This window comes from Leuciscus leuciscus (assembly GCF_965113295.1).
Source record: "Leuciscus leuciscus genome assembly, chromosome: 1".
NCBI lineage: Eukaryota > Metazoa > Chordata > Actinopteri > Cypriniformes > Leuciscidae > Leuciscus > Leuciscus leuciscus.
In genome coordinates, this window is record NC_138725.1 from 77,599,276 (window position 1) to 77,617,842 (window position 18,567).

An 18,567-nucleotide genomic window follows, 5' to 3' on the forward strand; every position below is an offset into this window, starting at 1 on the left:
TTCTGTGGTTCAGAATAACAGCACATATGAAAGGTTTGTTTGAGTGGCGCCCTCTACTGTACAGGAGTGAATCTGCAGTTCCTTCAGCCTGAGGATTATTCAGTTCACTTTAGGTGTGAAAGCGCCTTTACATTTGCCAAAAAATAGACCTTTATGTTATTAAAAACAAACAAGCAAGCCCAGCCCAGGTGAGATAAGTAACGTAAAAGTAACATAATGCAATAATTACTATTTACTTTAAAGCAATTACTTACTTTTTGCAATATTGTCATTGATTACTTTTAAAAGTAACTTTCCTAATCCTTCAGAAATCATTTTTTAATATGCTGATTTGTTGCTTAAGAAACATTTCTAAGAAAATATGAATTATTTTTAAAATAAATATTTGTTGTAATGATATGTTGTTGCTAGTGTCCACGGCCAGGTCTGTGATATTCTCATCTCTAGACAAGAGTTTGGTCAAGTCAAGTCAGCTTCCTTTATATAGCGCTTTTACCAATTTAGATTGTTTTAAAGCAGCTTCAGTTAAAATTAGTTTTGATTGATTTACTTCCGTTGCAAAGATCATTAGTTATTAACTTAGGGGCCGCTTATTTTTTCTTTTTCTATCTCCAGTACAAACATGCAGGCCGAGATAAGTGGTAAACCTGCCTTCACGAACCCTAACTAGGTTCAACACTACTAGAGTTGATAATGGCGAACTCAACAAGCACTGAAACGACAAGCAAATAACAGTTGGAGTGAGTCACTCTCAGGCACATGAATGAGGGCATGAGTGTTTCCATGTGTCTGACATTTGGGCACATGTGCTCTTATCTGAGGTCTAATCCTTCTTTCAACAGTTCTTCGAAAGGCCAACTAAACCACGAGAGATAGCGAGGGAAATCTTCCAGACCTTGGAAACAGCAACCGTTACCCTGTCAGCACACTAAAGGACCACTGGCGTTCTGCTACTGCTCACTCTGTGATGAAAACATCCACTTCTGTTTCCATTGCTCTTCTTTACTGTTTACGTTCCCCGAGCCAGCGTCTCGCTCGAGCTCATCCTTCACCCACAGCGACTCTCGCTTCAGTTCTGGACACGGCAAGACTCTCCAGATAAAGTGGCACCTGACTTCAAAGACTGGAGGAGAACGTCTGATATATTCTGTGCCAGCGCTGAAGAGGGCAGACTCACGCTATTCGCATGACAGACCTGTTAGCGCTGACCCTTGAAGAAGAGAAACCCAGACAAAACAGAGCCAAATTTGGATAGAGAATGAAGGAAGACAAGGTTGTGTGCTCCAAAACGGCCTCTTATTTCCTTTGAAGTTCCTTGCAACTCACTGTACTTCTGTGATGCATTTCTGATCGAAATGGTGTATTCAATAAGACCATATGGAATTGATTAGATTCCTAGTATCTACAGCTAGCTTTACTAGCATTTAAATGAATTACCAAACACTGTTGTTACGCGAATGAACAGCCAGAACACATTAAAAGTTTTCAGTTTTCTGTTAGAACGGTGTTGTGTTAGCTAATGAGTTAATAACTAATGATCTTTACAATGGAAGTGAATCAATCAATTAAAACTAACTTTAGCTGGACAATAACTGTATTCTAGAGCTGCTGTAAAGCCAAAACAAGCCTATTATCACTGTAAAGCTGCTTTGAAACAATCTACAGTAAGCCTATATTGTTAAAAGTGTATTTACTACATATAAAACCAAAAGGGGTTTGGAGGGAACGGATGAAAAATAAGAGGGTTTGGTGATGGCAGGGAAAAAGGAAAGTTGCTTGAGGTGAAGGTATTTTATTGAACAGATAAATTGCCATATGTAGCTCTCTAACAGAGTTTATTTAAAGCATCATCAATTGTAAATGCTCATATTCATATACAAGCACAACCAAAACAATGTTCCTCCACAAAATACATGCAGTTCTGTTTTTTAACAGCTAGAGGGCCAAAAGTTACATTTAACAAACTTCATAGGTCATTAGATGTTGGTTAGTGAGATAATGTAACTAACACATTTGAAGAGTTATACTGTAATGTTTTGTCAACAATAAAAAGCATTTTTAAAATTTCTTTCATTTCTTTCCTAGCTTCTAATTTTGTTTAAACAGAATACATGTAATACAGAAATCTCAAAATCAAAATAGTATAAATTCAGAGAAGAAAATGCATTACTTTTAACAAATGATTTAAGGCAGCAATAATGCTATAATTGTTATTTGTCATGTATTTGTTTTATGGTTAACTTAAAATAGTTAAGAGAAGAGGCGAAAATCTAGTTGCAACAGTTTATTAAACAAACAAAGATAATCCAAACAGGAAAGATGATGACAATAATCCAAACAGGGAACAGAAACGCAAACTGCATTATCAAACACATGTGAAGACAACGACCGAACAAAGACAACTGAAACACAGGGGATAACAAGGAACAGGTGAGAGTAATCAATCGTTATGGAAACCAGCAGGGGTAACTATGGAAATTAAGCAAAACAAGAATTAAACACAGGAAGTGAAAACCAGAACCAGCAAGACAACAGAATATCTAAAATAGGAGTCACAAAACAGGGGGAACTGTGACATTAACTTAGACTAGATAATAAATAATTGACTTTTTATTTAATGAACAAATGATTTTGATGACAGACCACTAATGTAAAATTGATTTGTTCACTGTTGTTAATTCAACTTCAACCTGTAAGGCGATGGGTTTTCTTCACATAATTTTCTAGTAAAGTCATCTAATTCAGGTTGAGAGCAGCATCCACATTTTCTTCAGACAGACATATTACTGTTAAAATAACGATGCTACAAAGATAGCTAAAATTGACTCCACAGTGGCTAGTCAAAGAGGAAAGAGGAAGAGAGTGAGAGAGAAAATTGGACGAAATCAAATCATCTCTACATAGAAGAGCCCATAGAAAATTATCATTGGCATTTTTTATTTCCAGGGAGTAGTGAGGCGAAACGGGGATTCTCATCATATTCCTAATGATCTGTAACAGGATCCGGCACACTGCACACTAGGCAGAGCTCACTGGTGCAGTGAGGGTGTCTGTTTGTCATCCCTGCTGAAACAAACTGCTTAATCCAGACTAAACTACTTTGGTGGTCTTAGCTGGCCCAGACCTGGCCATAGACTACGCTCAGACTGCAGGTAAATGTGGCCCAAATAAAATCTTTTAGCTCATATGTGATTCAGATCTGTTTATGTCATGACAGTGTGAAAGGCACAAACCACGTGGAATCTGATCTTTTCGATTCTGATCTGGGCCACTTCCATATCAAGACAGTTGTGAAAGGTTATGGAAGGACAGTGATGTGTCAGAACTCATAAGTATTACAGTGACAGATCTATATAGACCTTATGCGCCAGAGAAACGAGGGCACCGCCATCTTTAGAATATTGTCTTTTAACTTCCGTTTTTGCGGTCGCTCTGTATATCTCTATGGCGCTGCTGTCCAGGAGTAATTCGCTTTTGAAGTGGATTTACTTAATGTAAAGTTAACGAAAGTTATCATGAGGACTGTAATGTTTAAAGCAGATGTCTTAATAAATGTCAGTCGACCGGGAAGATTTTAAAATGAGCCGTTCATTCATAAATACGCAAGATCGCTGTGAAAATACAGACCGGAAGACAAAAGACAACGAGCGCAGCGCTGAAAAGGGGCGGAGCTACATAAGGTCTATACAAGCAAAACATATCATATCATACATGTTTAAAACCGCTCTCTTTTTTCTGCATCCTCGTCTTTGTTTAGAATATTGCCTGCGCATACATCCACTGGCTTGAATAAATGTTACAATGTGAAGTTGGTTCAACACCATGCTTGCACTCTCAGAAAATGAAACTACTACAACTGACTTAAAACCACACAGCATGAAATCAACTGCAAATAAAATAAGACAATACATCTCTCAAGATATCAGCAGAAGGTTTTGTTTGAGAATGAACAGTTTGGTCACCATTATGATGATCAGTGTTTGCTTTAGTTGTGCAGTTTGACTCTTGGCTTTTTATGTGAGTTTGAGGTCTTTGTAACACACACACACACACACACACACACACACACACACACACACACACACACACACACACACACACACACACACACACACACACACACACACACACACACACACAGGATGCATTCACTCTAGAAAGTATAATTGTGAGAAGACAAAACACAACAAAGAGCTTCATCTTTAGAAAAAAATCTTTTAAAGTAACTATTAAAAATATACAACATATTAAAAAAGTGACGCCAAGTGCAGAACTCCCGTTAACGAGATCACGGTGAAAATAACGTGCGCGCTCATTCTGATCATCACATTAATCTGCATACAGCCCAAAAATACGGCTTTAGATGTGTTTCACGCAAGAACCACCATACAATCAGATAACACCAAAGCCTGTCATTCTGATCTTTAGAAAAATATTTACAGTCAAAACCAAAATTTATTCAGACACCTTCAACGTTTCTCACATTATCACAAGTTATTCGCTATAGTTTAGAAAATGGTAATAAAATATGAGAAGAATCAGTTGATATTTGACTGGTTTTGTCCGTCCTTCTGTTAGACTGTCTCACAGATGAATTATGTTGAATATCTGTCAGCTGTTAAATTTAACTACACAATTAGATAAAACCAGTTTAGCTCAACCAATCACCAAGCAATGCTTCATTTTGTTCAGTCTGTGTGTAAAAAGAGCATTAGAAATTAAAGAAAAAACACTTCAGCAAAACATGATCAGGACAAAGTTTCTGAATCATTTTTGGTCCTAAATTTGTATAAATGTTACTGGTAGTCGCTGTATGAAGAGTTTTTGTGTATAATATGTCACAGTTTACTTTATTTTGCCTTCCTCACTTACATAAATGAACTATAGTGTCAAAATATAGTGAAAAATATCAAAAAGTATATCTGGTGTCTGAATAATTTTTGGTTTGACTGTAAGAATCATGAACTTTTTTCCTCGAGATGATGTTCGTGAATCTGGCGCCTGGTTAAGTTCAGGATACCTCATCATCTCATCATCAGGTCTGGTGTCTCTCATCACGAGCCTCAAAGCTCTCGGTCAGATATCAGAAGCCTTTTCATTGTTACACACCATTACACACATGTCCCCAACGCTTCCAAGAACATGCACTCTCTGGCCCGGCCCTCGTGTTCGCTTCCCACTCCACTGCACACACACACCGTCAGCGAAGCCATCTGTGTGTGAGCTCTCCGTCAGCCAGCCTGTCTCATGCTGTCCTCACTTCTCCAGTGAAGAAGTGGATGCAGAACGAGAGGTGGAGGTTAGAGCCGTCTGGAGCAACACATGCTGACCGACCGCCATGAAGAGTCAACTAGAGATTACTCAAAACTCCGGCCAGTTGATAATACCTAGAATATCAAAATCGACTGCCGGTGGTAGATCCTTCTCCTATTTAGCACCAAAACTCTGGAACCGTCTTCCTACCATTGTCCGGGAAGCAGACACACTCTGTCCGCTCAAAGCTAGACTAAAAACACATCTCTTTGACCTAGCATACACATAACACATTATAAGCAAGAATTTACAGTCCCTCCAGCAAAAGAATGAATGCAAATTCAACCAATCACTGCATTCTTTTTGGCTGCTTGGTTTTTTCCCCACAAAAAATAAATAAAAACATTAATCTGAGGGGGGAACGCAATATTACAGAATCACAATCCATAATTACAATCCCAAACAAAATGATCAATGTGTTTTTAATGTGCAAATTCCATCATTTTCGAGTGCAAAAATCGAAAAAAAGAAAGAAAAATAAATCCTGATAAAATGACTAAAATGACTACAAGTGTATGCTAAGCATGCTTGACCCGTCATTCACACTTGCATACTCGTGTGAAGCACGTCTGTGCTCCGACACAGCAGAAATATATATTCCCTGATGTACACACACATCCTCGAAGACTTGACCATCTTCCATGGCTAATGTCCAGTTGACAGGAAGATACACAAATATGATACATGATATACCTTTGCCATCTGTGAGCATCTGAGTCTGCCAACTCATCCTGTGTGTGTGTGTGTGTGTGTGTGTGTGTGTGTGTGTGTGTGTGTGTGTGTGTGTGTGTGTGTGTGTGTGTGTGTGTGTGTGTGTGTGTGTGTGTGTGTGTGTGTGTGTGTGTGTGTGTGTGTGTGTGTGTGTGTGTGTTTCTGCTCAATGATTCCCAAGAGCCATGATGAAAACATACACTTTGACTGTAAGTACTGATGCTGTCAATTAACTACAATCATGGATGGATTTTGGGGTCCTGGGAACATAACGGTTCAGTATCCACATCGCCATATATATATATAATATTTTTTTATTACATGTACACTACCAGTCAAAAGTAGTACTCTTCTGCTCACCAAGGCTGCATTTATTTGATAAAAAAAAAAAAAACTGTAATATTGTTCAATATTATTACAATGTAAAATAACTGTTTTCTATGTGAATATCTAGTAAAGTGTAATTTATTCCTGTGATCAAAGCTGAATTTTCAGCATCATTACTCCAGTCTTCAGTGTCACATGATCCTTCACAAATCATTCTAATATGATGATTTGATGCTCAAAAAACATTCATTATTATTATCAATGTTGAAAACAGTTGTGTACAATTTTTTTTCAGGATTATTTGATGAATAGAAATTTCAAAAGAACAGCATTTATTTAAAATAGAATCTTTAGTAACATTATAAATGTCTTTAGTGTAACTTTTGATCAATTTAATTCATCCTTGATGAATGAAAGTATTGATTTATTTCATTTCTTTCCCCCAAAAAATAAAAGAATTTTTTTTTGCTGCCCTCAAACTTTTGAACGTTAGTGTTTAATGTGACAAAAGCTTCTATTTCAGATAAATGCTCTTCTTTTGAACTTTAACATCAAAGAATCCTGAAATAAAAATGTAAATAACTGTTTTCAACATTGATAATAATGATGTTTCGTGAGCATCAAATGAAATGTCATTGCTGCACCACGGCTCTGACAGACTCTCTAACCCCTGTAATATTTCTACACAGTGTTCAGGAACTGGAGAAGTGTCAGTGTAGCATTAGCGAGCGATGCTAGTTTCACTCTAAGACGTTTTGCTGGCACTGATAAGCCCCTCTCATTGGTCCAAATGTCCATTTCACTGCACATCACCTGTATATTAAACATCAAATATGTTTTGACAGGCTGTCACATTACACAGCACTTCACTGTCAGTGTGCGGACACAAAGTCCTGGAGTCGTCACGCCTGGTTAGGACACGGTCGGATAGTCCAGGAAGACTGCTTACCTGGCTTCTTTTACCTGGCATCTACTTTAAAAATGGCTTTGCCTATCCATTTTTCAAGCAGTTTATATGAAGCGCCAGCTGTCTGAAGCTACACACTGTGCACTTGTCTTCCTGTATGTAAAAACACATTTAATTGCTAATATAGTTAAAAAATAGTCTAAAAGAATATTTTTCTTGTACTGGATTGTATATGAAATAGCTTTTTTATCTTTCGTTGGTATGTGTGTGTGCTGGAAAGGACGTGAATTCCTTGAAAAATCTATTAAAATATTATAAATATAAATATAATATTGATATTAATTAGAGCTGGGAAACGATTAATCGCGATTAATCACATCCAAAATAAAAGTTTGTGTTTACATAATATATGTGTACTGTGTATAAATATTTTGTATATATATATATATATATATATATATATATATATATATATATATATATATATATATAAGAAATATTTGCATGTATATACTGAATATATATTTATACATAATTCATATTATATTACATAAATATAATTAATATATATAAACACATTTTTCTTAAATATATACATGCATGTGTGTATTTATACTGTATATATATAAAAAATAAATAATTATACACAGTACACACATTATGTGAACACAAACTTTTATTTTGGATGCAATTAATCGATTCCCAGCCCTAATATATATATATATATATGTGTGTGTCCCAAATGACACTTTGCAGTTATATGTGTACTCATGCACAGTGATGGGGGTAAACTATTACAAGTAATGCGAGTCATGTAATCTGATGACTTTTTTCAAGTAACTAGTTAAGTAAATCGTTTAAAAAGTTACTTTTTTAAATGAGTACTGCATGGACTTTTAACTGATATAAATCGTGAGTAAGTGCAGAGGCACACGGTGTGTGTGTGTGTGTGTGTGTGTGTGTGTGCTGTGAGTGAACATGATGGTTATTGTAGCACTAGACTAAACGTGAGCATGCATTTACTCATCTCACCTGCACAAAAACAGTCAGTTTTCCTCAAAATTAATCAAGAGTGAAATGCGAACTCGTAATATTATACGCTGCAATAATTAAATATGTTAAATTACACAAATATAGCCCGGTTTTAGACACAAGGCTTAAACTAATCCCAGACATGTTTGAGTTGTTTAAACTAAAGGCACATCTTAAAATATATCAGTGCCGTTGTTTAGTCTCAAGAAGATGCACATCAGTAATGTCTTCTGTTTCCTTAGACACGTTTATAAAAGCTACTTAAAGGGATAGTTCAGCCAAAAATGAAAATTAGCCCATGATTTATTCACCCTGAAGCCATTCTAGGTGTATATGACTTTCTTCTTTCAGACGAATACAATCTGAGTTATGTTAAAAAATGTCCTGGCTCTTCCAAGCTTTATAATGAGAGTCAATGGGTATATATTTTCTAGGTTAACCCTTTAGCGTTCCTGTAAAATTTGCCCTAAAATGCCTAAAAAAGGCATACCCAAAATAATTTGCATGCAGTTCTTGATCCATTGGGAGTATATGCATGGTTTTGGTCTCTTTTGAGGTTTGATCCTACACAGACAGCACTCAGGTCTGGGCTTTGTGAAGGCCAGTCCAGTTCTTTTACAGGGACGTTGTAATTTCGGAGCAGAAACAGAGAAACAACATGCAAACACAAAGCTGGAAGCACAGGATTGGCCAGAAACATTTACTCAGCTGCATATAGTGTTCATCAAAACCCCTTTCTGATTTGGGGTCTGCCACTTATCAAAAGCCAACAGATTTAAACAGATTTGTCCAAGAACATTACAGAAGCACCAGAGCTCTGGCAAGACCTGCACTTTCCACATTATCCAAACCATGTGTTCCTCTAATCACACAACGCTGACATAAACTGAACAACCTAATAAACCCTGGTAAAGCTCAATACATGAGGAACACAATCATCGGAGAACGGATTCAGTGACAGTAAACCACATCCTCTCTCACACACACACAGGTATTCCTATCATTATGAGGACATTTCATACATATAATGATTTTTATACTGTACTATATTTTTATATTCAGGATTTATCTAATAAGAAAACATCATTTCACTATTTTCCCTCATGGGGACCAAAGAGAAAAACATCCCAACAAGGTAAAAAATGACTGGTATTGCCATACTTCTGGGACATTTGTTCACACACACACACACACACACACACACACACACACACACACACACACACACACACACACACACACACACACAGTACCTTGGCACTGGAAGCCTTGTTTTCCAAATCCCCTGTAGAGTTGCATTCGATAAGAGAAAGACGAGAAGAGAAAAAAGTGTTAGTCACAAAGCTGCAAAATACTATAACTATATATATATATATATATATATATATATATATATATATATATATATATATAACTATATATAACTATAACTTTCACTGTTTTAAAACAACATGACATTTGTTTTATTGTCCTCTTTATCAAAAAGGTGAAATGTTACAACATACACACTTTAACCTTAATGATCGTGAAAGGTTGAATAGTATTAAAGCAGGATTTAGATATTAAATGCATGAAACATCTGTTCGGCAAATCCAGTTTGATGATGATGATGATGATGATGCGCATTAATGGCTCATTATCATCATCTGCAACCATTATCTGTCTTTAGTCCAAATGAAACGTTACATTTATTTTAATTATTACTATTATTGCGAGTGCATGATCATAATAATAACACACACAAAGCCCTGCTGGAACACCTAAAACTATACATTATGGAATTATACAAAACAAAAACAATATAAAATGGCTTCATGCAGTGGAACAACAAAATATCTCCTTTTACTTTAAACATTTATGCCATTTTAAGCAGTTTTTTCTCATGCAAACAAACCATCTAGGAAATATAACTTACAAATGAATTTAAATGCTAAATAAATAGGCAACATGCAAAGTAAATATAGCACAACCATCTTTTTTCAAGCCCAAACTAGACATGCACACACATTGTCATGCACATTTTTTTTATTTATGCACCTCAATTTTCTATGAAAGGAAAAAATAGTTTGCTTGAAATGCATGCCAAAAATAAAAAAAGTGAGAAATTCTAGACAGCTGTCAACTCCCTGATTTAAAAGTGCATTAGTGAAAGTTTGCAGTGTGTGTGTGGAGAGTGTGTTACCAGATGAAGTCGGTGCAGTGGCTGCAGAATGTGGGCTGCTTGAAGAAGCGCGCGGTGAATTTGTGGTTTTTAACTTCGTGCACGTTCTTCTGTCGCAAGGCTCCTTTGCGCGCGAATCGATTGACGATAGTGGAGTCATTGATCTGTATCAGATGATCAGCCATCGCTATTCCTCAGGTGTGTGTGTGTGTGTGCTCTACTGTACGCGTCTCTCCTGTTACCGCGCGCCCCCCTCTCTCTCTCTCTCTCTCTCTCTCTCTCTCTCTCTCTCTCTCTCTCTCTCCCTCTCTCTCTCTCGCTGACGTCAACGCTCCGTCTATTCCTGACGCGACGCGAGGGTGTGCAGCGTCATCACGCGGAGGAAAACAGGAACAACACACTACACTGAAAAAAATTATATGATCAATAAGTTATGACAACATGTTTTACCTCGCTTGAACTCATCAAAATAAGTTAAGCAACACATTTTTTTAAAGTCAGTTTAATGTAATTTAAGTTGACAAACATCCAAGTTGATTGTACATAAAATATTTAAGCCAGCAACTTTTTTATTTTATTTACAGTGTAGTCTTCAGAACCCGGTGTGTGATTGTATTTGAGAATGGATATTTATAAAAAATAGCCGTGTGTTTGGTCATACATTTTATTGGTCATTAGAACTGAATGGTGCAAATTTGCAAATTAATCGCAATTAATTAATAATTAATTTCTCTCAAAACAATAAGTTCATGTCTCTGAAAAAATATTTTCTTGTTCACATCAGATTTGAATTTCTTATTGATTTCAGCAAATTGCATGTGTTATTGCAAAATATTAAATACAATTGTCTACAATTTACTCAATGACTATGACTTGTTGATCAAAACTGAGGAGTTGATTCTCAGTGAAACTTCTAAACATTCTTTCCTCGCATGCAAAATGATGCATTTAGTGATCAAAATCTGTCAGAGATGATACTGTATAACCATAAATATTTATGACATGAAATGTTTGTAATGCCGTTGTAAAGAAATAGGAATCATAATCTTACAAATCAACCAACCAATCAAGTTTGTAAACTATATAGTTTGCTGAGAGCATAACCAGCATTTTTTAACATGGAGGAACTGAACCACAGCAGTATTGAAGAAATACATGTGTATGTTTACTGTAAATTGTTTTCTAGAAATAAATTCTTGTCATGGAAGAGCAATAGGAAGATATGTAACTAAGAAGATATACGCTGTAGGCTATGTGTTAGTGTGTAAAAATGAACAAGCAACTGAGAGTTTTCAGTTTACATGAAACACATTGCTGCAAAAATAAATGTACTGTAAAAATAGAAATGTTCATTTTCTTCTTGTGTAATACAGTGTTGACTTTTCCCAGTCAATATTACCTACTCTGTATCTGTATTTACACAAAACTGACATTCTTGTACAGTATAAAAAGTTTAGTCAACAATAATAAATAAATAAATAACATTATTTTTTTATATAACAAGTATTTCCATGGTGAAAGCATCTACACGTTTAGACCAGTGTGGCTCACGATGACAAAAACACGTATTATTTTGGTGGCGTTGGCCAGTTTACTGACACGATAACTAGGTTTTGAAGCATGAATGAAATGTTTTGTGTTTTAGAGTTGTGATGTTCCAGCAAAACCGCTGTGACTCTTGAGCTTACAGTTTAGAGAATGCTCACACTGTTTAGAAAAACGAGCCAAAGCGATTGAGAAAAACTGTAATACATAAAATACACTTTGTTTTCTAATACATATTGTTTATTTGTATAAAACAGATAGATAGATAGATAGATAGATAGATAGACAGACAGACACATACAGATAAATAGGCAGACTGTATATATATACTGTGTATATATAAGGCAGACAGACAGATAGACAGATAGAGAATCAGACAGACAAACAGACAGACAGATAGATAGATAGATAGATAGATAGACAGACAGACACATACAGATAAATAGGCAGACTGTATATATATATACTGTGTATATATATATATATATAAATATATATATATATATATATATGGCAGACAGACAGATAGACAGATAGAGAATCAGACAGACAAACAGACAGACAGATAGATAGATAGATAGATAGATAGATAGATAGATAGATTTATAGACATACGGACAGATATATAGATAGATAGATAGACAGACAGACAGACAGACAGACAGACAGATAGATAGACAGATAGATAGACAGATAGATAGATTTATAGACATACAGACAGATAGATATATAGATAGATAGATAGATAGATTGACAGACAGACAGACAGATAGATAGACATAGACAGATAGACAGACAGATAGATAGACAGACAGACAGATGACAGACATAGACAGACAGATAGACATAGAAAGATAGACAGATAGATAGATAGATAGATAGATAGATAGATAGATAGATAGATAGATAGATAGATAGACAGATAGACAGATAGACAGGCAGACAGACAGACATATAGATAGATAGATAGATATATAGATAAACAGACAGACAGATAGATAGATAGACAGACAGACAGAGAGATGGATAGATAGACAGATAGACAGGCAGACTATTGCAAAAAACGTACTCGGTTACTAACGTAACCTCGGTTCTCTCTAGAAGAGGGAACGAGTACTGCGTAAGATATCTTACGCTAGGGGAAAATCCTTTTCCGCGAGATATTGAAGCCAAAAATTATCCTTAATTTTGTAATAATGCAAAACGCGTTGCAGCAGCAATGCAGACATAGGCGAGACAGCTCGCGCGCCTATTGGCTGCTCTGCGGCAACTGCAGCAGCCTATCGAGCGAGGCCTGGCGTGACGTCAGACCCAATCAGGGCACTTCGCGCCCGCTGCGTCACGTCCCGCCGAAATGGGCGTGGTCTAGGCCTATAAATATCGCTCGCAGGCAGCTATTATCTGGTTTTTCATCATCGAAGCAACCAGAGCGTGTGCATGCACGGCAAGATACGCAGTACTCGTTCCCTCTTCTAGAGAGAACCGAGGTTACGTTAGTAACCGAGTACGTTCTCTTACGAGAGGTCTCTCGTACTGCGTAAGATATCTTACGCTAGGGGACCCAGTGTAAAACGCCGTGCATGCTGAGATCTGACACCAAAGACCCAAGGGCAAAAGCCCGGGGTACATATAGTGCACAATCACTCAGTGAACTCACAGAGAGTCCGGGAAGAAGGAGGGGTGCAGCCTCACTTTTCCACATAAAGTAGCGTCGAAGGGACGCAAATTTCATCATACAGACAGGGCGGGGTACGGCCTGAACTGATGGGAAAAAATGTGGGTCTTACACAGTTTGCCCAGCTTTAAACTGTCGAAAATTGAGCTGTGCTCAGTAAACGCAGCATTCTGAGCTGAACGCATCAGGTCAGATAATACTGGTAGTTTAGACCGACAGCAGCCTGGCCTGCAGGGCGGGAACCTCTAGGTTATAAAACCTTATAAATGTAGACGGGGAGGCCCAGCCTGCCGCCATACAAATATCTTGCAAGGCAATCCCACTTGACCAGGCCCACGAAGAGGCCATGCCTCTCGTGGAATGCGCTCTGACACCCAAAGGGCACTGCATGCCCTTGGAGGCGTATGCCAGCGCTATAGCATCAACTATCCATCTGGATAGGCTCTGTTTCGACGCGGCTAGTCCCTTAGAACGTCCGCTAAACGAAACAAAGAGCTGTTCCGTCTGTCTGAAAACAGACGAGCGAGACACATAAGCTCGTAATGCCCTGACTGGGCAAAGGAGGCTCGCGTCTCTTTCCTCATCAGGGACCGGTAGGGCTGACAGAGAGATAATCTGCGCCCTAAACGGTGTGTTGAGGGATTTTGGAACATAACCGTGCTTAGGTTTGAGTATAACTTTTGAGTCATTGGGCCCAAACTCCATGCACGCCGCGCTCACAGAGAGCGCGTGCAGATCCCCTATGCGCTTCACTGAAGCGAGAGCCAGCAAAAACACCGTTTTGAAAGACAGGTGTTTCAAATCGATTGACTGTAAAGGCTCAAATGGCGCACCTTTCATGGCTTCCAGAACCGTAGAAAGGTCCCATACGGGGACTGAGGGAGGTCTGGGAGGATTCAGTCTCTTAGCTCCTCTAAGGAAGCGGATGACTAAATCGTTCCTTCCTATTGACTGACCAAGCGTTGTTTCTGAGAACGCTGCTATAGCCGCCACATAAACTTTGAGCGTGGAGGGGGCCCTGCCCCCATCCAACAGCTCTTGTAGGAAGGAAAACACCTCCGTCACATCACAGTTTGTGGGTGACACACCACGGGCTGTGCACCAGCCCGAAAACACTGACCATTTCGAAGAATAGAGTCGTCTTGTAGACGGAGCTCTAGCCTGCGTGATCGTGTTTAATACTCCTTTAGGGAGTCCAACATGTACCCGTTGATGGCCCAGACATGAAGGGACCATAGTTCCGGGTGAGGATGCCAGATCGAGCCGCGGGCCTGTGAGAGGAGATCTCTCCTCACTGGTACTGGCCACGGGGCAGTACTTGCTAACTGCATCACGGCTGGGAACCAAGGTTGGTTTTTCCAGAACGGTGCTACCAGCAGTACGGAGCATCCTTCTTCCCTGATCCGTTCTATCACCTGAGGCAGGAGAGAGACGGGGGGAAAAGCATAGAGCGGGCGGCGGGGCCACACATGGGCCAGCGCGCTCCTGCTCTTGGAGAAAAATTCTTGACAGTGAGCGTTTTCTTGAGACGCAAACAGGTCCACTTCCGCTCTGCCGAATTTCTTCCACAGCAGTTGGACTGTCTGTGGGTGTAGAGACCACTCGCCTGCCGGAACATTGTTCCTGGACAGTCTGTCTGGTCCTATATTCATGATCCCTGGCACGTGCGCTGCTCTGAGCGAGCGCAGGTTGCACTGAGCCCATACCAGGAGGCGTTCTGCCAGCCTGTACAGTTTCTCGGATCTGATGCCGCCCTGGCGATTTATGTAGGACACCACAGACATGTTGTCCGAACGGACCAAGACGTGGTGACCTTTTATTTGGGGACAAAAACGCGTCAGTGCGTTGTCTACTGCCAGCATTTCGAGGCAGTTTATGTGCAGGAGCTTCTCCCGTTCTGACCACTGGCCGAAGAACGGTCTGCCCTCGAGCAGCGCTCCCCATCCCGAGGTGGACGCGTCCGTGGACACCACTTTCACCCTCGAGGAAGTCCCCAGGCTTACACCTGATTGGTACCAGTCGTTCGCTTTCCAGGGTTTCAGAGCTGTAACGCATTTCTGATTGACCCTGAGGCGAAGCAAACCGGGTGCCCACGCTTCGCGTGGGACTCGCGCTTTCAGCCAAAACTGCAGCGGGCGCATGCGGAGCAGACCCAGCTGGAGCACTGACGATGCTGAGGCCATGAGACCTAGCATCTTCTGAAAATCTCTTGAGCGGGACAGACGCGCCGCAGCGAAAAGAGTTCGCTGTGCGTCGAATGTCTACCGCGCGCTGTTGTGATAGTCGCGCTATCATGGATAGTGAGTCCAGTTCTGTGCCCAGGAAAGATATTTTCTGACTGGGAGACAGGGAGCTCTTCGCCCAATTGACACTCAGACCCAAATCCTCGAGGTGATCGAGTAAAATGGTCGTGTGTTCTATGAGCACTGCGCGAGATTGCGCTAGAATCAGCCAATCGTCCAAATAGTTCAGCACTCGCATGCCTCTCATTCTGAGGGGTGCGAGCGCCGCATCCATGCACTTCGTAAATGTACGGGGTGCTAGGGACAAACCGAACGGCAGGACTGTGTACTGATATGCCTGGCCCTCGAAGGCGAATCTCAAATATCGCCTGTGACGTGACGCTATCTGTATTTGAAAACACGCGTCTTTCAGATCTATTGACACAAACCAATCTCCTTGGCGAATCTGCACAAGGATTTGCCTGGTCGTGAGCATCCTGAACTGTCGCTTCACAAGCACTTTGTTCAGTTGCCTTAGATCTAGTATGGGTCTGAGACCCCCGTCTTTTTTCGGTACCAGGAAGTATCTGCTGTATAGCCCTCCCTCGCTCTGATCTTGAGAGAGAGGTTCTATGGCCCCTTTGCTCAATAGTTTCGTCACCTCGGCTCGAAGTAGATGTGCTACTTCTGCTTTTACCGTGGTCTCGACGCGCGCCACATAGCGGCGAGGGCGTCGGCGAAACTGCAGCGAATAGCCTCTTTCTATAATGTTCAGCACCCACTTCGAAACCCCGGGTAGCTTTGCCCATGCGTCTGCATGGATAGCTAGGGGTCGAATACGAAGCGCGCTCCGCTCGCTCAGCGATGGAGAAGCTTCGGTGTGCTGTAACACAAGCGTGTCGCTCGTGACATTTGAGGCATGGGGCGCGCTGATGACAGCGGGCAGATTGCCCGCGCTCGACTCCTCTGCGGTGGTTAACCGCGAGGGGGAGGGCTGGGCGGTTCCCGTGGGAACTGTCATGTCTATGTGTGGATGTGGGCGCGGGACAGCGGGCACATTTATCACACCGAAAGCATCGTTCGCTTGCGTGAAGCGAGTGCACGTTGGTTTCGTTTTTACAGAAACCGTGAGACATGCATAACGTGGTGTTAGTGGGCACATTCACCATGTTTGAAGCGCAATCGGTCTGAGCCGATTCATGTGCGCGAGCCCTGTGTGACGGGCTGTGCTTGTGTGTAGAGATGGGCACTGGGCAGTGGGCATTCTTCTTACACATAAAGCACCATCGGCCGTGGCCGGGACACCAGAAAAAATTCACACTTATGGGATTTATCTGGGTAGCCGTAAAAACGGCGTTTGTGTGCAGGCAAGCGGGTGACAGAACCGACTTGTTTACTGCAGGATACACTGGAACAGTCACATTTACTGGAACTGAACGGGCGAGAAGTTGCCATAGAAACAGAGAGCGTCAACATGCTGGCGTTTATTGCAGGCCTGCGTGCATTACAACAGGCTTGTTCACTGCAATATTGACATTTCCAGTCGCCTGAATTCCAGAGGGGAATGGGAAATGTATAGGAAAAAGGAGGTTGGTCCGTCCGCAGCGGGACCAGAAAAACTCCCTTTTTTCCTTACGCCAGTGACGCACGGAACACCATAGAAACGGTGTTTGGGTGCAGGCGAGCGGGTTGTACAACGCGCTCGTTGGCTGCAAAATACACATCTGCAGTCGCCTTTTCAGGGAACTGACAGAGCGAGCATTGACGGCATAATTTTATCTGCCGGTAGACCCGGGGATCGAACGCGGGTCTCTCGCGTGCAAAAACCTGAGAGTCTGCCACTGGGCCACAGGGGGAGACACATTGTAACTCAGTTAGCGCGAGTATTATAAGAGACCGTCAACGTGCTGGCGTTTGTTTGCAGGCATGCGTGTATTACAACAGGCTTGCTCACTGCAATACAGACATTTCCAGTCGCCCGAACTTCAGAGGGGAATGAGAAATGTACGAGAAAGACGAGGTCGGTCCATCCGCGGGGGGACCAGAAAACGCTCTTTTCTCCTTTCGCCAGTGACGCACGGAAACCATAGAAACGGTGTTTGGGTGCAGGCGAGCGGGTTGTGCAACGCGCTCGTTGGCTGCAAAATGCACGTCTGCAGTCGCTTTTCAGGGAACTGACAGAGCGAAGCATTGGCGGCATAATTTTAACTGCCGCTAGACCGGGATTCGAACTCCGGTCTCTCGTGGGAAAAACCAATGATTCCGCCACTGAGCCACAGGGGGGGAACACAAAGGTTTTTGGATGCACGAGCATATAAGAGCGTCACATGCTTTCTTCGGCGTATGCTTGCAGGCGCGCTTGTATTAAAACAGGCTCGCCTGCTGCAATATTGATATTTCCAGTCGCATGATCAGGGAACTGGGAATATGTATGAGAAATTGAAGGTTAGTCCATCCTCGGAGGGACTAAAAAACACATCTTTCTCCTTTCGCCGGTGAGTGACGCATGAATGGGGCGCAGAAGGCAGGGTAGCTTTCTTATAACGTAAAGAAAAACTAACCCCGACCGTCCGCTTCCAGCCTCCCTTGTGAGCGGCGCAGTTTGCGCGGCTTGAACAGAGGGAGAGAGAAAGCTAGCCCCGTGACCGCCCGCTCCTGACATCCTCTGTGAGCG

The 18,567-nt window shown here is 41.0% G+C and overlaps 1 protein-coding gene across 3 annotated transcripts in view; it reads right to left on the bottom strand.

Annotated features, from left to right (window-relative positions):
- prkcab (protein kinase C, alpha, b) overlaps positions 1-18,567 on the bottom strand; it is a 210,817-nt gene that overhangs the window by 170,641 nt on the left and 21,609 nt on the right. The window contains exons 2-3 of one of the 3 annotated variants that reach the window (XM_082185520.1): positions 10,473-10,649; positions 9,544-9,575 (exon numbers count right to left, since the gene is read on the bottom strand). In XM_082185520.1, the coding sequence (XP_082041646.1) occupies positions 9,544-9,575; positions 10,473-10,636 (196 nt within the window). In that variant the 5' untranslated portion in view covers positions 10,637-10,649. Of the gene's footprint in view, positions 1-9,543; positions 9,576-10,472; positions 10,716-18,567 lie in introns of those variants that run through there. The other 2 variants (XM_082185519.1, XM_082185521.1) reach the window with 2 other exon arrangements.